The sequence below is a fragment of the Channa argus genome, chromosome 11 (assembly GCF_033026475.1).
Source record: "Channa argus isolate prfri chromosome 11, Channa argus male v1.0, whole genome shotgun sequence".
NCBI classification, from domain to species: Eukaryota; Metazoa; Chordata; class Actinopteri; order Anabantiformes; family Channidae; genus Channa; species Channa argus.
The window spans coordinates 10,674,610-10,699,253 of record NC_090207.1 but is presented as its reverse complement, the minus strand read 5'-3'; the positions used below and the strand labels follow the sequence as shown (position 1 = coordinate 10,699,253).

General features: G+C 36.6%; 1 protein-coding gene across 3 annotated transcripts in view; it reads left to right on the top strand.

Moving 5' to 3' along the window:
* Window positions 1–24,644, top strand: part of ipo11 (importin 11) — a 106,463-nt gene that overhangs the window by 15,322 nt on the left and 66,497 nt on the right. For all 3 annotated transcript variants that reach the window (XM_067522249.1, XM_067522247.1, XM_067522246.1), the window contains exons 6-16: window positions 2,212–2,344; window positions 2,632–2,690; window positions 5,455–5,503; window positions 8,289–8,359; window positions 8,515–8,707; window positions 9,994–10,146; window positions 11,044–11,087; window positions 12,757–12,847; window positions 13,653–13,700; window positions 16,922–17,027; window positions 20,720–20,846. In XM_067522249.1, coding sequence (XP_067378350.1) covers window positions 2,212–2,344; window positions 2,632–2,690; window positions 5,455–5,503; window positions 8,289–8,359; window positions 8,515–8,707; window positions 9,994–10,146; window positions 11,044–11,087; window positions 12,757–12,847; window positions 13,653–13,700; window positions 16,922–17,027; window positions 20,720–20,846 — 1,074 coding nt within the window. The remainder of the gene's footprint in view (window positions 1–2,211; window positions 2,345–2,631; window positions 2,691–5,454; window positions 5,504–8,288; window positions 8,360–8,514; window positions 8,708–9,993; window positions 10,147–11,043; window positions 11,088–12,756; window positions 12,848–13,652; window positions 13,701–16,921; window positions 17,028–20,719; window positions 20,847–24,644) is intronic.

Below are 24,644 nucleotides of genomic sequence, written 5' to 3'. Positions count from 1 at the left end.
TGATCAGTGTATATCTGTGTACATAGCTTTTTATAGGGCTCAAACACATTTTACTAAAAAAATGCTTCTTAACTTAATGTGGATGTCCAGGTAAATCCTCCTGTGACCATGAATCATTTAATAGTACTGGCAGCAGAGAGTTTTATGTCTAAAGGTTTTTGAGCATGGTTCACTCTTCTAAATTGTCGTTTGTGGGCATTCTCATCTATTGTAATTTTAGAACAATGTGTACCTGCAGTGCTGAGTATGGCACAGCCAAGCCGGGAGAAGAAGGGCTATGTGGAGCAGAGTGGATTGATTTCAAGTCTTATGCATGTACTAGTTTAATTTGCTTTATGATAGGAATAGGTAGTATAATAACCAGTGTCTGGCTTTGCGTGTTTAAATGGAAATGGAGGAAAAATAATGCACATGATGGGTATTCATAAACAGATATTGTAATGAAATATACTGCAATTTTTTTGAATGACTTCAGTCCCTGCTCAAATAGGGAATAACCTCACAAATGGAGGAAATTGTTGTCTTTTATTGAAATTTGTCTCTGACTTCAGTTGTAAAGAGGAGCAAACAAATGCATACACTCAGGCCTTCTGTCAGGGGTCTTCTCACTTGTGCAATCTCTCGCAATGTGAAACGCAATTCTGGACAATGTCTGGGTTCATTTCTCCTGATGTTGACTGAAGTTCATATGTAAAACAGGCTATAGTGTTCGTTATGACAAACTACTAGTCCACTGTTATGATCTTTTGTGGTGTTAATGTAATGTAGTCTGGGGTTTGTTGTGAGCGATTTGTTTAGTTGTAGTTAACAGCAACTTCTACTTATTATAAAAACCTGGGTGTTTGTTGCAAATGCAGTACCTTATATTATGGGGCTACCATTGCACAGCTTTTGGCTTGGCAAGTTAAAATGGGGCACAAGGAGCTAAACCTTTGTTCTGCTGTGGAGGAAATAGAGGGGAGGTCCACTACAGGACAACTGTAGACTGATTACATAATTTCTGGCATCAATAGGTGATTCATGTAATGTTTCCAATAGCATTTGGGAAAGGCTGTGCATTGAGCCTTTATCATTCGTAGCCATATCCAGTAGTGCAGATTTATTTTGCCATGTGGAATATACTTAAAATATGTTTAGATACTAAAGAAAAATTTTAAAGAAAAGATTTACCCACATATCAGTTTACTCTCTGAAAACAGAACCTCCAGAGTTAGGAAGTCAAGAAAAGACTTTGCGATTGTTTCCAGTTTAGGTCCCTTACATTGGATTAGTCTGGTATCTGGGAAATGGGAAATGGAAATCCAAAGATGAAACTTGCCCTTCTTGCACTTTTCTTTTAAGGTTCTATCAAGGCTGTGCTGTGCTGTCAAAAGAGGGATTTCTCTTTTAGCAGGCACACTTCACCAGCCCCACCAATCTGGGTCGCAGAATTCCCCCACTCGACACTTTAGTGTTACTCAGAGCACATGGTTAGGCTGCAGATAGTATTCCTAAAAAATATTTTATTGTGTTGTAGATTTAAATGTTAATTAAAAAATGCAATTTTTCTATGTAGTATTACCAATACAAGTTTCTAAGGACCCTTTGATCAAGTTTGAAGTTAACAGTAAACAGTATAGATACAGAGAGTTCAGTTTTTAAGCATTATCACACTGAAATGCCTGAATATTGAATCACTATGTTTGAATAGGTACTGGAATGAAATGTTTACCTTTTTGCTGGTCTGTATATTCTTTGTATGAAAACACCAACCAAAGCAAAATCCAATGGTCATTTGTGCCTGATTTGTTCTCTTGTCTGACTTCCTGGGCCAGACTGCATTCTACACTGTTGATGGAGCAAAGTGCACTTTTGTGTACCTTTTTGATCTTGTTTTGCCTCTATAGGTGAATGCCTTCATGGAAAGATGTAAGATGGTCTGGCCTCAAATAATGTTACAGGATATTAATTTAGATTTAAATGACACATATGACTCAGAGGTCCCTCTGTTATTTTACTGCTTTTATATTTACATCTGCATTACTGTACCTGGCTGTGAACCTCTGCCACATGTATGTAAATCTGGTCTGCAGTTAAGTTCAATTTGTTGAACTCATTAACTATGAACTTAAGTGCCTTTTGCTGAATGATCACTGATGCTGAATCAATTTTTAAAATTTATTTTTTTGTTTTGCCTATGATTGACTGTTGTGTTTTTGTGTATGTTGGCAGCTGGCATCGGGCATCTACAGCTTTGCATGCTCCCTGTGGAGTCATCACACCGACTGCTTCCTCCAGCAGATCTATGCCAGAGATGAAGCTGCAGCGCTCAGCTCACTGGAGAGGACACTGCTTTCTCTTAAAGGTAGCAACATTTAAATGCACACAAACTCACATGGTGATATACAACAACACTCTAAACACTGTGGTTTTTCTACATGATTAAAAAATGTTAAATAAATCATTGCTTTTAACAACAAACTGCATATTCCATGATGGGGATTTTATCAAAATTCCACCTACGATCAAAAACTTAATAAATCTGACAAGTTGTGAACTTGGTAATAATTATATGTGCTTCTTTGTTAATAGTTAATTTGCAGTCAGTGACAATCTTTATACTCCACCTATTTCCCTGTCTGCCTATCTTAGTGCTTCGCAAGTTGACTGTCCACGGATTTCAAGAGCCACAACAGAATATGGAAGTTATGGTAAGAACCACTCATATTTTGGAAAAGCTGATCTTTTTCTGCTAGTGTCTTTGGGTGGAAAATGACTCCAGTCATAGTGTGCCAAATGTGGATGACTGTGATGATTGAAAGTGCCTTAAGCCTTGTCTCGGTTCAAAGAGTCAAGAGTTCTGAATGACTTCTTCTCCAACTTTCTGTGAAGAAAGTCCAAATCCATGAAACATTTAATTCAATTTATTCTAAATCTCTTAGTTTAAAAAAAACTTAAACTTGTGTCTGGATGGGGCTTTGGTTCACTTGTGTCTCACTGTTAATAGAATCATTTGCAGTTCTTTCAACTTTAGTCACATTCTGACTACTTCTGTTTGGTGAACAAACGTCTGTAGCTGAATTTTTGTTGGAGAAAGTTAGTAAAACAATGTTGCTGATAAGTAAGAAGCTGGAGTCACTTTGAAATTCTGATTTTTAAATCACGACTTTTCTATTGTAACTGTAATAGTTTCTGCACCTGTTCCCATGCAAGCTTTGCCTTCAACTGTGTGTCTTTAGCTCCCAGTGCATGACATCGCACTACAACTTAAGTTTTAATAGGCAGTACAACACATTAAGACAATCAAGTACAAAAAATACTGTATGCTCAGATAAGTACAGTATATGCAATCACGGCATTGCTACCTTAATAATACGAGCCTACTTATAGTGTTACTCTGCTGGGCTCCCTTGTTCTCTGATGTTTTCTCTCTATTGTAGCACTTCTATATTCAATTCATAGATTTGTTTGTTTTTTCCTCTCTCTTGCAATTGGATCAAGTTAATTTTACTGTTAACTGGGGTCTTTTCCCAAGAGTCAGGTTATACCTTAAATCAGTTTACAATTTTAGTGAATTTCTGTGGAAATTCTTTTTGCTCCTTTTAATATTGTATGATGTCAGATGGTGTAAATAAACTGGTGTGTTTGAAGAGATAAAATATCAACTATTTTTCAGATATTTTCTGTGATGGTTTGAAAATGTGTCACACTCCCACTGATAAGGTCTTCAAGGTGTTGATGGCATGTCATCTTTCATTTTGCTCTCCCTGTGTTGAAGGGTGTGATGTTGGAAAAAAAAGCTGTTAAATAATATTACATTATTTATTTTTAAATCTGTTTCAAGGGTATATTTCAAGAGTGACAGAAATGCCATGTTGGCATTTCCACTACCTTATCAGTGGAAAGTGGAAATATCCAACATGCACTGAAATGTGTTTCTTTATGTGTAATTCCACAGGTGTTTTTGAGTGCAGTGCTACCAGACCTGCACACTGTCACTACAGGCTATTTGATTAATTTTTTTGGTAGTTTGTAATTATTTAAAGAAATTGAATTTTATGATTGATTCTCTGGTACCTAAAATGCCCATTGTTTGTGTGAGTACTTGTTCAAGATGTTCTAGATTGTTTTTGTATGCGTTTCCGTTATTTTAATGTGAAATTCTCAAGTTGTATTCTTAGCATGTCAAACCTCCTGTTGTCATTCACTGCAGACTGATTATGTAGTTTAGGTTGTTGCTTTGTAATGTTCTTTGGAGCGCAATATCTACGTTCTGGTTCATTCTTTCTTATTCATTCACATGTTTTCTGTTTGTATTATTAGTTAGAGTGCAATGTGTTCAAATTCCAGTCTAGGCAATGTAGCCATCCATCTTTTTAGGCACCGTATTGGACTAGGTGTTACAGTATTTTTGCAGTGGTTTATGGTACTCACATGTGGACCTCCTGCAAGGAGATAGGAGTATTCTGGTTAGATAAAATTATTTTTCAAATTCTGAAGTGTGTATATTGCAGTTAAATGTTTTTCTCCCAACCTTGATTGTCAAACCAGCACTGCAGAAGGGATGTTGGCATAGACATGTCAGTTGAGCCTGTTCATCATCAGAACCAAAATTGTGGGTAACTTTTGCAACATCCAGGAGTTGGCAAATGTTTTTTTGTGTTGCCGACAAAGAAAATGTTATATTACGAAGGGCACGTTCAGTTGAGCCTTTCAAAAGCAATTTGCCATAACCACACACAACTAAATGATTCAGTTATATACTTAAATTGTGTATATAATAACCTTCTCTCACTACTGCTGACATGCCTCCATCTGTTTCTTCTATCTTGGTCCTCTTGGATGAATTTCCCCCTGCATTTCTGTTAGCCTCACTCCCCTTCATCTATTGTAAAAACTTTTTTGTACTTTGTTTCAAATTAGTTATAATTTCATATATGCTGCAGCAGTTTTTTCGCCACTTTTGTTTCAGCCACCTTGCGTCCCCCTTTTTCTTTTTGTTCCCACACTTAGATTAACAATTATCTTCTATGAACTTTGTTCTCCATCAGTTCCCACCTTCTCTTATGAGCTCCCCTTGTGACCCCGTCTTTTTAACACACACACTGGTAGGAGCTACTGTTGGTGGCTGGGTTGTGTAGGCTGGTGTTTGATTAATGACACTGTTGTTGACCTCATGGCTGAATATTAATGCAGAACTAAACAGATTTCATCTCCATCTATCACCTTATTTCCCATGGTAAGGGAAAGCTACAACGGGCTACAGAAAATTGCTAGCTTTTATTTATACTCCCTACAGATGTGTGCCCACTCTCACATGGACACACACAGTTATTACACACACACAAGTCATTCCCTTGTTAATATATTCACTTCTGGGCATAATTCATGAAGCAATCATGAGTGATTCAACTCTTAAAAATGCCAAGAGTTTAAATTTTGTATCTAACTCTATCTTCATCTCCTTCTTTTCAGGGTTTCCTGAATGCAGTGTTTGAAAGGCTAAAACAGTTCTTGGAGTGTTGTGAGTACTTGTTTCTTTCTCTGTCCTCAATTTCTGATCCAAGTCTTTTTCTTTAGTAAACAAACTTAGTTACCAGTGCCGGATCTAACCAGCTACTTAAGCCTATGTCCTTGATACTTCATGATACCCAAAGTGCAGGGTCCCAAATAGCATAGCATTATATAGATGCCACATTCAAAGTTTAGGCTGAGTCATCCTAAAGGACACAAAGTAGTACAAGTTGCTCTCACTTTACTTTTAGTTCTATCACCACTGAAGGAACGAGAGTCTTTATAGTTGCTGGAGCAGATTAAAGAACACATAAAATGTACTTTCTTCTAAAATCTAAGCAATAAAGTTATCAAAAAGTGATTGAGTACCCTTATGCCTTTTATCAAATAAAGCTGATTCTCCTTCACAAATGTTCTATCAGTTATATGCATGAAAATAATCTCGGTGTGTGGTGTGTTGTGGCCCAACCTCCTGGTTCAACAGCAATTTCGTCATCTTAATATAGACTTTTTTTTTTACTTAAAAGATAATCATAAACTTGTAACTTCCTCAGTTAATATTGTTTATTGTGTTTGGATACAGTGATCTTACCCATGGAACCAATCGAAGGACTGTTGTCCTTATGTTGGGGGAAAAAAGTAACAAGGAGACAAATCATAGTGTATTTTACTTTGTGACACACTTTGAGTGGTAATTACTTCTGCCACTTGCAAATATTGTCCATTTTAGAACAAATAGCTCAAGGTATTCAATTTCCATAAGGGCAAGACTTGAACACCAAGCATCCCTTTGCATTTTTTGTGCTTCCAAAACATCAAACCATAAAGTTTTGGCAATTTAAAGAAACTTTTTTTTTTTTTTTTTTTTAAATTAGAAAATCCCTTGTTCTATGTATTTGTTTCTGTACCTCAGTTGATTGGCTGCATGTTGGCTACATGTTTCTCCTGACTCCAAGTGTCCTTGGGAATAACACTTAAAAGCCCTAAATTGCCCCTGGTGTGTGCTCCTTACTTCTACTGTCAGTTGCTTTGGGTCAAAATGTCTGCTAAACCACTGATTGTAATTAATTATAATTCACTCCTGATTCTGTTGTTTGGTGTAGCACACAGCAACTACCCATAATTTCCTTTCTGTGGTTAAAATAGAGAAAAAGGTTTTGTGTCTCTGGGAAAGTTCCTTCACAGGAAACACCTACTGAGTGGCATTAGGTTAGCCCACTTCCACTGTCTGATCTCAATATCAGTAGTTATTTCTTGTTTTCCAAATACATTTGTCATAACACTTAGTGAGTGAGTGAGATACTACAGCTTCAACTCCATGAGATGCTATAGGAAGCGGTCCACGCAAAAAAATATAATTTGAGACTTGAGCCTCAACTTTCACTTTCAATATGTAATCTCTCCTGATCACAGTGGAGCCAGGGTTTAGGGTCCTGTTGATATTTGGTCTTGGCAGATAGAAGAAACAGAAAGGCAGTTCACATCCGGACTGAGGAGAAATATTGGCTTTGCACAGTCTGATAAGGTCAGCTCTATACAGTAAACCAGTGTTTTTTTTTTTGTTTTTTTTAACAGCCTTTGTGGTTCATTCAGATATCTGGCTGTTCCGTTTTGTGTCTGTCTTCAAACTAAGGTCACCGGTCTATCTGTGTCAGCCTTGTTAAAAAAATTTTTCTGTCTCTATAGTAGTCATAATTAATACCCTTTAGTTTCTTTTTTATCTTCCATCTTTATGGATTTGATTAGTATGCTTTATTGATTATCATCTTGTTGCCATGATTACTTTGCACAACATGCGCTTACATTACTAGCTTTATCACTTCTACAAAGTAGCAAAAAAAGGACATTGACACAGTCAGTAAAATTGTTTGATTTAGTTTTGATCTGCATAGTCACTGAACTATTTAAAATCTGAAAGCAAGACAGGGCAATCTTTGAGACGCTTAACCTTCTTAATCAATCCTTTGTCACTTTAGATCACGGTTTGATGAAAGAAATCAATGTATGTATACAGGGTGAAAAAACTGTGACCCTCACTGTTCACTGTTGATGATGCTGATTGGAGGAATGTCAGAGACTGTTAAGGCCTCTGCCAACTTGATCAATACAGTTGACAGTGATGTAAACTATATAGGACATATATACTGGCTCTAACATCATGGGTGGTTTTATGGATTAAAATCTACATCAGAGGGAGTGAGTCACTTTTGAGTTCTTTTATTACTGTATCTTAGTGGGCATTTGATCTTAAAAAAGAGAAAAGAGGTTATTTTGGTAAATCAATACATTTAAATTTTTGAAAGTTTCTTCATCATCCTTTTGTCTTACCATCCTACTTTTTCGTACAACAGAAGTTTTTTCTACCCTTTTACATACAGGAGTAAGATCAAGATCTGGACACCGGTTATCATTTTTCATTTAATGTTCCATGTCCTACTAAAAAGGTTTCCTGTGCATTAATTGTGACTCACTTTAAAATCTCATTATCAACATTTGATGCAGTCAATCTTTTAATGGAGGCCTGTGCCTCCATTAAAATGCCTTGCTTTTTTATGAAGGCGTAGAGTAAGTGTTATATAGAGCCCAACACTGCCCAAAGACATAATGTCTTTAAGTGAATATTGTGGTGTATTTTCATGTCTATAGTTTTACATTTTGGAAAATATTGATGTTAACCTACATAATTTACTCTGGACTGTCTTTATTTTGCCAAATTATTTCCTTTCAATGGTGCTGGTTATGAAATAAAGTGCTCCTGTTAAGTAACAATGCCTTGTGCTTTTTCTGTGTTTCAGGTCGGCAAGTTGGTACAGAGAGCACATGCAGAGAAAAGCTAGAGAAGACGATCATACTGTACACTAAAGTTGTGAGTTGACTTGTATATTAATAATATAATAATGAAATCAAATCTTTATTAATGAATAGGTAGTATTTTGCAGACCAGTTATAATTAATATTTACATTTCTCCCTTTCTTTTTCTATGTTTGTTTTCCTTCCTATGTTTCTTTTCTCTCATGTAGTTGTTAGATTTCCTGGAGTACCATCCATGTGCATTTATTCCCCTAATCCAGCGTTCCTTGGAATTTGCTGTCAGCTATGTATTCACACCTGCAGGAGAGGGAGTGACCTTTGAACGTTTCATTGTTCAGTGCATGAACCTCATCAAGATGATAGTAAAGAATGATGCCTACAAACCTGCCAAGAACGTTGATGGTAGGATACGAAAACTTAACAAAAGAGAGGAGAGGGAAGTTGGGAGAAAAAAGCAAGAACTTCAGATTTTGAAATAAAAGCTAGACCAACACATCATAATATTAAGTCTGATTGAGCAGCCAGTGGAAAATGCCACTAGCTCCTCAAAGCTGATCTCTGACAGTGTTTTGAAAGCACAAAGCTGTAATACCATCACCAATACTCACCATGCCTCATGTTTATTTCAAGCTGTCAGAAGCCTCCAGTGCTTCATTAGCTGTAGAGCACAGCACCCTGTCTTTATTCTGCCAGCTAGTATGGTCTTTGGTATGTTTCACTGCAGATCGTTCCCCTAAGCTATTATTATTTGACAGGGAGCCGAGCCACCTTTTTGTGGTTCTTGTCTTAATGCCTTGGTTACATTCCAATGTGTTTTTTTTTTTTTGTTTTGTTTTTTTGTGCAACCTTAGGGTTACCTTCATTTTCTCATTTACAAAAAGCAAAACAAAGCATTTTGATCTGTTACTTAACTAAAGAGAGAGTTCAGCCTTGACTGACATAGATCAGCTCAGAGCAGTAGACTAACTCGTTAATTAGGCCTATGCTGTCAGTCAAATAGACAGACAAGGAAGATCCATGTATGTCAGATTATTAGAACATGGTCCTCATGCCTGCATTAGTAGTGACATAGGGGTCTGGGGTCACAGGTAAAGGGAAGGTTTGAAAGTGCAAATGGCTAGCAGTATGTGTTAGGTTGGGTAGTGGCTTGGTTCTGGAAGTAGAATCCATTTTATTTATTTGTCAGTTTTTCCCCCCTACATGCAAACACTTTTTGGCATTTAGTAAGCATTCTTAAATTATCCACATTTTAACTTAAATTCAAGATGAGCAGCAGGTCAGGGATATTTGCACAACAAGCTGTAATAAAATATACTATCATTTTTCAAGTTTGTGTTGTGACTAAAATAAATTACTATTTTGATGATTAGCTAAACTGCTTTTTTGGCCGATTTGTTTACCATTTTATAACAAAGGCATTTGCCTCACATTAATTGTTTGTTGGCACGTAGTCCTTTTTCTTCACTACAAATCCTATATACTAAATGTACTTATTGTATTGACATTGCTGTGATTTCCACTGTAAAATTAAAGTACAAACATAGGATAATACTGGTGATATGACTCTACTGCAACGTTTGGATTGTATTTAGGTACATGTATTAAACAGTTTGAAAATGTAATGCAAATGTTTGTTTTTTTTTAATTTCAACATTACCCCTCTATCTCTCCCTACTTACCATCTTTAGACAGCAAGCCAGAGAGTCTGGAAGCTCACAAGATCAAGACGGAATTCTTCACACACCCCACACTGACAGAGATTGGACGCCGGCTCGTCTCACACTACTTCCTTCTCACAGAGGAAGAGCTGGCAATGTGGGAAGAGGACCCTGAGAGCTTTGGTAATAGCACATCCCCAGATTCATATGCTGAAGCCAAATGTGTGGACTAATTTGAGCATGCTATTGCAGGATGTTTTCAAAGGCATGCTTTAGGAACATATACTGTCCATTAAATCAGCAATTTGGCTTTACCAGATTTGATCATTGATTATATTGATAGATATATATATTTATGTAGTTGTGATGTTGTATCAGTGCAGGAGGGTTAAATAATAAGCCTATCAATAGTTTCTTGAACAGCATCAGATGAATGTGAACCAACAGGCATTTAACATTAACACTGCTAATCCATTGTTGTTTAATGTAATGGAGCATGTCATTATGCATATAAAAGATGGTCAGAGAATGATTTATCTAAAGCAGCAACATTGTTCGTCTTAGCTCTGACAGCAATTGAACGCTTGAAAACAGATTTTATTTTCCTGTCAGACGAGTGCCCTCACTGACTTGATGGAACAACACTGACCCTCAGATGTAACACTTCATGAAAATGAAAACAAAAGGGCCCAGTGCCCTGATTCATAGTGTTGAAATTTGGAATCAGTTTTACAGTAACATTGCAGAGGGGGCCTAGTGGCTCCCTTGATAGAGCACTGGGTTGGGATACAGAAGCCAGGGGGATCAAATCCCACCCCACCAGGCATGGCCCTGCCTAACCCCCAAGCGCTGGTCACAGGCCGGATAAAATGGGAGGGTTGTGGCAGGAAGGGCATCCGGTGTGCCAGTTCGGTCTGCGACACATGGTCCACTGTGGCGATCCCTATAGGGATGAAAAGCCGTTGATCTTTTTCTCTTGCTTTGCTTAGATAGTATGTATGATGGTTTTGCTGTGCGGCCTTAACCATAATATCCAGGCCAGCATTTCTCAAAATTTTCTAATTTTTGTCCTTTATCCAGCTGTTGAAGAAACAGGTGGTGACTCTTGGAAATACAGTCTACGGGTAAGTAAAGACACACCTTCGATCATGTTATGCTTTTATCTTAATTATCTGAGTGACTGGACGAATAACATTCCTCTGTCTGTGTTGTAGAGGCATCAGGGGTTTTCAGATGAGTCTTGATAAGCATTTAGTTATAATGCAGATTGTTGTTGGTTTTTTGTTTGTTTATTTATTGAGGTCACAGTAGACTTTTATCAAAAAAATCAAAATAAACTCCCAACATATAACCTAAAATTAAATGTTCTATACAATATTGTAGTTCCAGATGGAAGAGGATACCACAAATGTCCCCAGAATTTCTGTCTAAAACTGAATGGCTAGTGTAGCAGGACTAAACTTTAATAAGTTAAATAAAAAACAGAACTTTATAATGCTAAATGTACATTTAAAGAAAAATAAAGTTACATTAAGTCATGCTTTTATCTAAAGCCACTAACAAATCACTAACAATAGATGCACATGAAGAACAACTTGGGGGTTCAATGTCTTGCTCAAGGACACTTGAACCTTGACAATTAAAACAATTGTTTAATTTTTTATATTATGTTCTATAGTCTAAAGAAAAAGCAGTGTCAATGTGGTGGCACTGAGCAAATTCCATACATCAGAGCATCCTTGCATAGGTTGCCTCTGTGGCTGGGTCTAGCTAGTTGGTGGAGGCTTATCTTCAGCTGTTTTTCTGAGTCATTACATAATTTCTTATCCACTGTCTTATTTTTACTGTCTTCTCATTTCTTTTCCCTTCCTAACTGTGTTGCACTCCGTTGTACTTACTTTCATCACTTAATCACTGCCCTGCTTTTTTTTCTTTGAAGTATGCTAAACCATTCATTCACTGAACCTCAAGGTCTTGTTGTAAAAGCTCTTATTTGTTTTTAGCAGAGTGAAACACAAGTAAAGTGCCCCTGCTGTCTAAAAGTTTTTATTAAATAGCTAATAATTACAAATTAGTTTTAATAATGATTTCTCGTTTTTTAAATTTAGTGTTTCATTTTAATAGTTCAGTTTTTGTTGCAGTCTTTTAGTGACAGTTTTTGTCCAAATACATAAGCTGACTACCAGCTTTCAAATTAAAAGTGCTTTAATTATAAATGTATGTATATCCTAAGTTTTTTTTTTTTCTTTTTACCATACTCTATTTTAGTATTTGTTTGTGTTGCCTTTCTCATGTACCGCATTTTTATAATTGAGTTCATTATATCAAGGGAGTTCACAAAGCAGAAGTCATCATAGTCACTTATGATTGAAATTTCTGTTATAATGACATCTTTGCAGATCAAAGCAGGGAAGGTTAATTATAGGGCACAATGTTTTAGTTTATATTTTGGAGTAACATAGCATCTGCATATAATTGTATATTTCTGGATTTTAAGAAAACTTTCAGAGTACATTACATTGGACACAGCATGTATTTATGAATTGGCTCAGACCATGTTATTAGATTTCTTACACATTAATTTAACATTCAGTTTTTTGTTATATCTGAAACCAATAAGCTACTAAAGGTGGGTGGTCAGATACTTATGTATTTGAACACATATTTGGTTGTAGAGAGTAAGCACGAATGTCATTTGTTTGTGTGATTGGTTAAAGCTGTGATTCAGGAGAAAAAGCAAATGAATGACTATGTGAAAACACTTTCTTGGGTCTGTATTGTTCCTTTATTTAGCCATGTACAGAAGTATTGTTCCTGGATATCTTCCACAACTACAGCCAGACCCTGACACCGGTGCTACTGGATATGGTTCAGAATCTCCAGGGTCAGTAAAATCTCTATTCAAGTATTATTACATGCCAGCACAGCCTTCTCTCTTTTCAGCATGGTAGTATATTAGGCACACTTAACTAAATCTGTAATTCTAATACAGCTCAGCAAAAAGTCTTTTGGTGCAGTAGTACAGTATTTTATGGTTATGTTGAGAGGTCTGTAATGTTGTCCAGATGGGTTATATCTTTTAAGGTTAGTTAGATGTATTTCATGTTTCATTTAATGTGTGTGCATTAAGACAGTATTTTGAGTTGCTTTTGGTTTAAAGGAACCATATCGACAATGCACATAAAATATGAATCATCCTAAAGCTTAACAGCACAAGTTCTCCAGTGACAAATTCCATTATAAGAGCGACTTCCAACTCTCTACTTAGTCACAACCCACACAACACACACTGGTCTCTTGGTGGCACTTGCACGTAGCTCTTGTTCTGTTGCTAAAGTAGCATTGCGGAAATATTCTTATTGCTAGACAGCATGCTCTGATTTCATGCCTCTCTCAGAAGCTTTTTTCGTGTTCAAGTGATAGAATGGAAGTGGGTTCTCTCTAATCCTATGGTTAACGGAAGTGAGCTATTGATTTTTAAACTTGAGCAACCTGAACAAAGATAATTAGAGAACGAGAAAACAAACCATTAAAATGTTTAAGTGGAGTCTATAGCTCTTTAAGTTGTGACAGATATTCTGCTGCCACAGAAAACAAATTTTGTACTACACATATTACTACAATACTATACCTAGCACAGTATAAAAGTATCATGTCTTATCGCTGATTCAATGTGTGTTATTTTGTAGGCCCAACCAGTGTGGAAGACCCTGTTCAGTTGCTAATGAAGGATGCAGGTGAGTCAAATGTTTTGGCGACTCTTGCTGGTTCAATAACTGCTATCGTCTGTCATGGCAAGTGTATTAAATAGCCGATCTTAGCTTATGAGAATATCAAAGTCTAATTTTCAACCAGATATTTTACTCTCATCACAATAGATTGTCAGATTTGCTTGGTGACAGGGACAATGGATGGAGAATTTCAAGCATAGTGTAAACGGAGCAAGAGTGAAAACAGGGTAAAAAGGAACATGAATTTAAATAAAGCAAAATACAAAATGCACAACAACCATTTAGGATAAGATGTAACATCAGAATAAAAACAAATCTTTACCAAATGTTCGTCCTTTTAGTTGGATTTTATTCAATGAATCTGTCGTGTTCATGGATATATTTTATTACGCCCCCTCCATTTCCCCCCTTGCTTTTTGTTTCTCAGACACTCTTTTCCCTCTCTCTACCTCTTTGTAGTATTCATAACTCTTTGCCAGGTCAGGGCTGACACTCTAGTGATTTTAAGGCATACACAACTAAATCACAGACAGCTGAGATCGCCTGCTAAGAGGGGCCTCTGTTAAAGCTGGATGCCCGTAGAGATCTCAGCAGTTTGTTGACAGTGTTGATAAAATGGCAAACATCGCTGGATGATGAAACTGCTGTGGTAGCAGCAGCAGCTGTGGCAGATAATTGAGTCTGTGAGAGCTGAAATGAAGCTGAGTGAGGAGCTAAAGGAACACTTAATAACAGCAGTTGCAGATTTCTTTTTCAAGGTAATAAAAAATAAAATTATAATTATATTAGTACAAATACTGCTGTATTCCAGTGTTCCTCGGAGCCCTGGCCTGACATAAGCCTAAGCTTGCACTATTAAGTTAGAACACTGAACCAGGCAGTATTTGCAGTATTTTTGTATTCTTATTTCTGTAAAGACATTCATCTTACATTATAGACCAAACCACAACCACATGCTAAGACTTTTTAGTTTGTGTTACCACAGACATCTATGATGCAGTGTTTAAATGTTTGTAGCACCTATATCAGTCCCATCATATTGCATTGGCAGCCGCATTAAGTTTTTCTTTGTGAAATATTATTCATTAGATCTACTTAGTATATTTTAGTAAACTTTTAGTAATGTGTGATGCAATTTTCGGATCACCCATTGGACAAGCCTTTCTCAGCTGTCATTGGGCGAGAGGTGGGGTACACCCCGGTCAGGTGACCAGTCTGTCTCGGGATGACTTAATCACAGTTGAAAGGTTATGAACATCACATTTAAGGGAGCAGGAATAATATAGCTGTGCTGTAGGTGTGTGGGTTTTTTTTATTACAGATGGGTGACAAATTAAAAGGAACACCACTATAAAGTGTCTTTGTAATGTGTTAGGCCACTGTGCAATTGAATGATATTCTTACTCATCAAGCCCCACAAGGGCATGGTAAGTATTTGTCTTATCATAGTCCTGCTCTCAGCTCTCATCAGGATAGATTTATTTTGACATATGATCAAGGTTATCAGGACAAATTTAGATTGATTTGCACTGAGCCTTCTTCTAGGACCCTAATCATACCAGGGAAAGTTTAAAGTAAAGTAGATGATAGGTGGCTATATTAGCTGGCTTGAGTCATGTCTGTGCTGTAAATCAGGACATAATTGTTTGTCTATGCCATATAGTAGATATTCATAGATATTGCCTTGCCTTCTGGAATATACAACGGCACAGCCAAACTTGGGAGGTCAGCTCTGTCTTCTAGACAAATACAAGTAAATCCCGAAGCAGTTGTTGGGCTGCTTAAAAACTTGTGAGGTGTGTGTATCAACGGGAGATCACATGGTCTGGGATACTGGCATGGACTATATTGTGTTGTGGAAAATGAATTGTCATAACCTCACATTTAAAAATTTTTTTTTATTACTTTACTAATTACTAGTGTTTTATTTACTATGTTATACTATTTACTACGATCTAGTATTACATTATTATGTTACTACGATAATTTTACACTCACACTATACCTAGACTTGAAGAGGAACTGAAGTAATAAAAAGTTTTTATTTCTCTGCAGCTTTGTAATTTTTCTCTGTCTCTGTTTCTCTCTGTCCATTACTATTAAATAAATAATATAAATAGTAACCGACATCTATTCCACTTTTGAATTTTGTCCCTTTATCTGTCTATATCATGTCTTCTTTTAGATTTCTGTCGTTTTAGTGACATCCTCTGCATTTTGCCACTGCTACTAATTTCTGCCTGAAAGAACCTTTTATAGTTGCTGCTATGCTATGACCCTGTTCCTCATATAGTTACATCCTGTTAAAAGTGTTTGTATTTTGTCATATAATGACTGTTTCTACTTTGTACATTTGCCAGACAGTTATAGCACATGACGTTTAGGTTATTGCAAGTTTGTTAATATTGTCACTGTTGGACAGAACAGCACAATTTTAAAATAAAACAATCACATTTTTAACATTGAAATATAACCTGTCTCTTAAATTGTCTTGTAATTAGGTTTTCTGTATTGTTTTTGTCAGTTGCACATTTTTTAAAGCTCTTTTCAGACATGCACCAGAATTCAGACATTTTATAGACTGTGGGTATCTGTGTGAATGAATCTAAGTCTGTTGGTCCTGACATTACTCGGATTTTACCCAGCCAGCTCCCTATTGCAAAGTCTGGATTATCTCCAACCGAGCGCATTGGTGAATTGAGGAGGTAATACTTTGGTTGATTCACTATGAGTGTCACCATGAGTGAGTGGGCGTGTTTATAACGTCCATTTCCTGCGAATCCACATTATCTTTAAATCTTTCCAGTATACTGTCTTCCATTCTTTGGTTAATACTGCGTATACGTCTAAATACATTTCATATTGATATAAACGTAACAGCCAGCATTATTGGTGAGTGGCTAGTCTTCTCCTTCATCTCTCGTGTGCTGGAAGGAAAACTTCACTTCTGCAGCTTTGTTTTTGCATCACATTCTTCCCCCCTAGTTGAAGGGGCCCAAGGACCACCCCTTGCCCAGTTACCGGGACTATTTCTTCACAAGTGAGAATGCATCTCAAACGCATGTTGGTTACATGTTGAAAGCGAAACTCCAGACAATGTCGAGACCTGATCCTCCTGACATTCTCTAGAGTTCATGTCTTAAAGGGGCTGACGTTTAATATCCCACTCTTGTGAATACTGTGACAAAATTATATACTGAATTTCTGTCTGTTTGATTTGTCCACAGTATACAATGCAGTGGGACTGGCAGCCTATGAACTGTTTGACAATGTGGACTTTGATCAATGGTTCAAGAATCAGCTTCTTGGAGAGCTGCAAGTCAGCCATCACAGGTATTTTCTTCTGAAAACTTTACACATTTTCTGAGCAACTTGTTTTCTGTTTTGCTTTTTTTTTTTTTTTTTATAAAAACAAGCGTTTTCTCAAAACATCTGCCAGTTCTGCATACACTAGGAATATGCCCTGACATTACATTGCAAATAGATGATACAGAAGCCTGTAAAGTTGTGTTTTTGATGATTTTGGTCTAAAGTAGTTTGGGTGCATCAGATTCAGACTCATGGTATTTATGTTCTAAAGTAATGGGGCGGGGGGGGAGCAGAGGGCCTGGAGGCAAAGGGGTGGAAGTCATAAAGAACAAAGTGCCTTCTAGACATCAGCACTAAGAAGGTCGGCCACTCATGTTGGTGCTGACATCAGAGTGGAGACATGCTGATGTCACAGTGTCTCTGCTCCCACACTGCACACTTTTTTTCAGGTCATCTCCACACTCTTGTTTTCTTTTTGATATTCAAAGTGGTGTTTTATATTTGTAATATGAAGCCTGTTTTAAAATGTTACTATTTTACCTAATTAATGCAATAAACCATTTCTCTTAAGATATTAACATAACAATGTTAACTTTTGCATCCAAACTCTTAATTTATAAGGTTGAGATTAGGGTGAAACAGTTGAGAATTAAAGCCAGCTTTTCAGAATAGGTAGTTATACAAATTAAAGTACCGTAAAGATTTATACCTTTAAAATATTACATTCTGCTCTGATCAGATTTGTGTTGTCACACAGTGAAAATCAAAAAGCAGCACAACATGGTTACAATATTTCCCAAGCTGGGCAATATTTTAAAAGAAGCAGAAGGACAATACCTGTATTGGCAGCTGCCAGAAGCCACATTCAAAGCAGATTTTCTGGCCGACTCACTTGCCTGGCACGCATTTGTCACTGTTAACAACACTCCCAGATCATTCAACACTGCTTGTCCTCCTTGGCCCTTGGGTATTGATGGTAAGAGTATTTAATATAACTTGCTAATCTGGACCTTGATCCACATCACAAAGAGCAACAAAGTTCTTAAACACTAATAGAAGCACTGGTAGTACAATTTAAGTCGAAGATAAAAATAATGAACAAAGCAGTGTAACCAGAGCAGCAAAATTAATATTGTTTAGGCTTTGGGCTGGAGCTCTATACCCACCTGCTCCCACACCTGCACCATTTGCTGCTGCCTGCTTCACAATTTGTCTGTGTTAATTACCATGCAGTTGTCCTTTGGGTCGGTTATCATTTAGATCATATTGATTCTGAATTTGCTCATCTATTCTAGTTCCCAGTCAATTCCCCCATGTCACTACTACTGATGCATTTTATTGCCGCCTTGTTGCTGTTCATGGAACTAATCAAGTCTGTTCCCACTAAACTGTCAATGCAATCGTTTAATTAATATAAATCCATATGCGTTTGATTGTGTTTGCATGGACACTTGTATCTGTTGTGTGAGAAAGAGAGAGAGAAAAAAAAAGGCTTCAATGTAATGTCTGTTTTGTTGGCAAAAATATTTACATCTCTCCCAATTTTATCTCAAGATTTTAAATCTGGATGTAGTCTTGTGAACCTCTTCCTTCTAAGCTCAGCACCCTACTGGGTAAAATCCCTTATTGCCCAGGTACAAGCTCTGTGTGTATGAATTTACTTTGCTTGCTTGTTTGGTATTAATTTCTCAGTTGGACTTTCACTGATTTAAGTTTGAGGCCTAAATATAAATAACCTATTTGTCAGCAAAACTATTGTTTGTGACTTACACCTGTGCCTGAGCCTCAGCCCAACAGTGAGCTCCCTTAATAAAAAGTATTTGGTATAATGACTACTCAGAAACATGCTAGTGCACTTATTCACACACAGACGCACACACTGACTTGCTGTCATTCTTTTCCTCCCTTCTTTGCCTCAAACAAAGCAGTTGTCAAAACTGTGATGTGTCATCATGTATGAAAGTACGGAGATGACAGAAAGTTATCTATCTTCACACCGTCACACAAAACAAACATTTCTTGTACTTGGACACAGCCACACACACTTAATATCACTCACACTGACATCTCAGAATAGCAAGAAGGAGCTTTTGTGTCACTTAGACGGTGAGAGACAGATAAAGTGTGTCCCATCATTTCCCAGTCAGGCTCTGGCAGCCCATTGGCATTTTGACATAGCTTTTTGTGACTTGACCTTTGGTGTGCTGTTTTGTCATAAGTCAGTCGTTTTCTGGGAAGCAATAGATGCTATGAAATGATTGTATTTTATTTCTCTTAGTTAATTCAAGCATTAAGGCGCATTAAGGAAATTAAAATGTCACTTCTTTGGCCTTATACTGCAAACATTATTGAGTTTGAGTTTTTCACACATACACTGGTAATACTATTTACTCATGGATATTAGCTCACACTGTTTGAGAGACTCTCAACTCTGAGAACTCTTTATCTTAAATCATCTCATCCATATTAAGGAAACATGGTTTCTCATTTAGCTATCATTATCTAAGGGTTACTTTTTTTTCACTGCATCACACAAAGTAATTAGGCATGCACCATTTACAGCTACGCCACATGATGTCCTGGACTAGGCAAAAAAAGATTTAAGTTATTTTTCTGAATTTTGTTTTTTAATTTTCAATAAGATAGACATGAAAACAAGACTGTGTCCTCTTGTTTAAGGATAATATGGAATTAGGAGACTGCTTTTTATTTTGTTAATATTTTGTCCAGATGGATTACTCATGTGTTTGCAAGGATGGTGTTTAGGGTAGCTGACAGCTCTGTAAAGATATAGAGTAGGAGACAGATTCAAGACGAACAAGTCATATCTAACCTTTGATTGATCGGCAAATACCCGTGTCCATCTGGTTTTCTGTTATTTGTCTCCAACGTTTTCAACAGCACTTATATCAAACACTACCAGCTGTAGCCTCCCCTGATATTCTGCATTTGTTAGTCACACTTTTGCACAGGGACATACCTATTTTATATTGTATGCAAAGTTGGAACACAAATCTTTTAGCAACTTTAATGGATGCGAGGAATTAATTATGCTGAGGTTAGGGATTATAATGTCAGAATTACCTTTTGTAATAATAATCAGCATTTGTGTACTATTAAAACTTGCATAAACACTAAACATAAAAAAAAATCTCAGTGTTTTGCTACTGCATTATGTAGGACAAAAAGTATTAATTTGTGGTCCTAAACAACACACTAAGAAGTGTGAGTTTCCCAGATTTACCACATAGGATGTGTCAGTGTGACATCAGATTTGTAATTAAATTCTCCTTTTTCTTAATATCTCAGACCTGCTGCCTGAGTGTCAGTATTTAGATGCCAGGATCTTGTTTGGAAACTCTACAGAGAGAGCTCTGGGGACTAGGCTATTGTCCAGTGTCATTGTACCTGCTTTAAGCTGAAACCGTGCCATATTTTACTGCCTCCAAAAAGCTTGTAGAAAATCAGATTGGTCTGGTTGTCTTTATTCTTCCTGCATGTTCTGCTGTTTCTGGGTAGTTTGGGCCAGAAATATCTAAGTGCTGTGTTGCCTTTTGGGAAATTATGGGGTTTAGCTTAATGTTGTTAGTGATATACTTTTCTAAGCAGGGTGTTTCACTCTTTTAGGCTTTATCTTAGAGTATAAGAGTTCGGACATGTATTTATTATTTTCTGCAACCTGGACTTAAGTCTCTCTTCTCCTTTTTCCTTTATAGGTACAAGTTGATTCGCCGTCGAGTCATCTGGCTAATAGGACAGTGGATCTCTGTCAAGTTCAAATCTGACCTTAGACCTTTACTGTATGAGGTCATCCTAAACCTTATGCAGGATCCTGACTTGGTGGTAAGGCATCAACAGACACACACTTTTCTTTTAAACTGCTTATTATGACTGGATGACTGGAGCATGAGCATCTCCAGATAACTACACCAAGCATTTTCAGGGCTCTCATTTTTTTGTCTGAGCTATCAACATACTGTTGTGTAATTTCAAAAGGTGTTAGAATAAAAGCATTATTGACATCATTTAACACATCCATCCTCGGCCATTAACCCATCACCCTATTGGCGAACCTGGGGAGCTAGCTAGTGTCCCGCTCAAGGACACACCTGGTGCATGGGCTGAGATTCATCCCAGCCTGATGATCTACTCAGTGAGCCACCTGGCTGCTATACAAAGCTAACTCTACACATTATTCTCTATGCATTATTCACATAAGGGGTTGGAGTCTTATCATTACCTCCCCAGAAATAATTATATTACATTTCTTTGCGTGTGTGAGATAATGTTACATAATGAATCTTAGTGTAAAAGAAATTCTAGATTTGTGTATATTTGTATTCCACTTTAGTGTCATACATTTTATATGTAATTAAGCCTATAATACACATATGGCAAAGCCCTAACAAACATCTTATATTTACAGTATTAATGGGATGGAAAGAAGCAGTCTAATACTTATTTCATGTCCCCAGTTATGACATTTTTAATGCATTATGAGTGCTGTAATCAAATGAACCGTAGAGAAGAAAATATGGCGACACTAATTATGAAATAGTACAAATAAGTTTATAACTTTGTTGGCCACAGCCATAATACATTACCAAAGGGCCAGATTCAACCTGTTGCTATGGGTACACAAGGGTAGATTGCATATCTTGCACATTAGAAAGCTGATGATAAAGTTATTCTGCAGTGAACATAAATGTAGTTAGAAAATGCAGTAGGTCCCCATGTAATGATTTTAGTTTTATTTATAATTGACCAAAGTGAAATGTAGCCAGTGATGTTAATTAGGTCTTCTATTTACTCAAAGAACTTTTTTTTTATTAAAATAAATAAAGATATATAAATGCTATACGTCGGAACCTTAAAGGTTTATGAGGAATCTGAATGGTCTTCAAGTTTCAATTTTCTTCATCATTCAAGCTTACTGTTAATTCACTGACCAGTTCACCAATCATATTGTGGTTCGCGATCAATATTGTAACTATTAGTCTCTTGGGCAAAACGAATTATTGATCATAAATGTTTACTTTGTAATGGAAACAACTCCATTGGTTATCAATATCTTCATAGATATTCTCTGTTCCGCCCTTGTTCAGTATTCTGAAAAGTAATTTAGAAAGCAAATCCCTCAAGAAAAGTTATATCTAACCCGACATTCCACTTTCTGTAGTCGTGGAAGGGGGTAATCGAGACTAAAAATGTTATTGATTTGCTCCTATGAGCATTCTTCTTGAGTTGGTCACAGAGGCTCATAGCTGCCTTGGCTTTATTGACTTGAGACCCAATAAAGCCTATTTTTTTTCTCAAGAGAAATTGGAGAGTGTAAGGGAGGGAGAAATAAAGATCTCTTCATGAATATAAATCTAGTGGAAAAAACAATAGCTACATTCTTATCAAAACGGTAATTTGATTAAAAGTGGGCCAACTGGGTTTCCTTTCAGTTTAATTTTCCTTATTGGCATCACTTAACCATAGAAATGTATTTACTCATTTCTAACATGACCACTTGCAGGTGTTTTGCATTTATTAAAAACAGATGTTCTCAAACACAAAACATTTTGAATAATAAGGATCTGTTGAATAATAAGGACTCTAACCATAAATGCATTTTATTTAATTTTTTACTTATTTATTTAGTGTATTTGATCTTTCTGTGTGAGCTAATAATAAAACAACCCTACCTTGATGTCTAGCTTATTTAAAATGTTCATCTGTTAACCATATATCACCTAAACATAAGTAAGTCTGTCATATCTGTCCTTAAATTCAAATATGTTGTTGAAGATGCTAACTAGCTGTATCCACAAAGACCTTTTCATGTAATAGTGCCTTAAGTTATCAAAAATATACCCCTATACCCCTATATAGTATTTTTAAATGAGTTATGCTTTTTGTCATAAAGAAACTGGACAAGCATTTACCCTAAATCAGTGTAACATTTTCATTTACCCCTTGACTGGCTAAAATTAGCCTATGATTGCGGCATTTTGTGTTGGGCACAATAATGACATATTTCTTAACGTATAATGAAAATGGGAGTTATTTACAGCTACAGCTGTGTGGACACCAGTTTCTTTGCAGCCGACATGCCAGCCAGCCATATCTTACATGTTGCTTCTGAGAGTAAGGGTTCAGAGGAATTACTAAGAAGGTGAAGTGCAAGATCCATTGGAAGGTCTGTATGCCTTCATGATGAGTATCCAAAAGTGTTGTATTCACAGGCATTCCTACACTTTGTGAATAAGGGTTCCAAGAGTACCAGGTGGACGGAGGGTACAGTATGGCTGGGTACACCGCTGATATCTCAGCTAGGGTGTCACATAGGCTCCATGGAAGAACTTAAAATGCATAAATCTGTGGTTGTGATTATGGGAAGCTCTCATACTATTGGCCCAAACTGTGTTCCAGTCAATTTTCCTAAAAACATAAGACATAGATTTTTGCCATTCTTTTATTCCAACGATTGAGACTTTGGAGTATTAGATACATTTATTTTATAAAAAGGACTTTTATTCACTCTTTCAGTGTTTTATTGTAGTTGACCCTGGAGATGGCTTTTAACAAGGTTTTGATCTGAAACCCCCAGTTATGCCACCTGGTTCACAATACAATTTTGTTTAGTAGAAATTATCTCATTTTGTTTAACAACAGATTTTACTTTCAGTATATTTATAGCACATTTGTGGAACGTACAATAAACTAGTTTTGTGCGGTAATGTTACAAATCATGCAGCTTTGTATGAGATAAGCACATAGGTGCACAAAGAACAGTCCACTGCCATCTATGAATAATAATCATAAGAAAACAGATCATATGCCTTGCAGCTTTACATTGTGCCAACTTTTCAATGATACATTCTCCTGTTTTCTTTAACAGCTTCTTGCTGCTCTGTTTACTCGCATTCTGTGTAAAGGCTAAAAATAATCTTGGTGCCAAGTTTAACTCTTCCTCTTTTCAAGCTATTTACGTTCCCAGTGGTAGGTAATAATGATTTGTTTTTTTTATTTGCTGTTTTTGACAGCATTAAACTGTGCCATTTTAGTCAACAGTCTCTCATCCAGTCTCTCATATGCTATTCCTCAAAGGCAAGAAGGCTTTGATGCATTTTAAATATGGATTTGTGGCTCATAAATGTAATCCCTACTCTGTCATGGTTTTGGCAACTGTGCACAAAATACACTATCCTGACCAACATCTGTTTAACACCACAAATGATTACCGGAATTGAAGATTACAACCTGACAGCAATACAATCTGAATTTGTCTTAGATACCTATTTTACATCAGATAGCCTTTTCTCATGCAAAAGATACAATTTAATGTTCTGGGATGGCTCTTTTCCAGTGGTGTCCCAGTGAAAAGCCAGGGAATTGTTTGTGCATTTGTGTATGCTAACATTGATGGACTTCAACTTGATGTAGCTTTCTACTACATTTTGTAATTTACTGCCTTGTCAATTTTGAGGATCTGCTTTTGCTTTTCACATAGTAGTTTCCAAGTTGATTTTTTTTTTTTTTTTTTTGGCCCCTTTGGTTGTTTTGATTGAGCAAGTTTGTTCAATGTAATTGTCCCAGAATGAAACTTTCAATCACTTTTAAATTCAGTTTGAACCTGCTGTATTTCAGTATCCC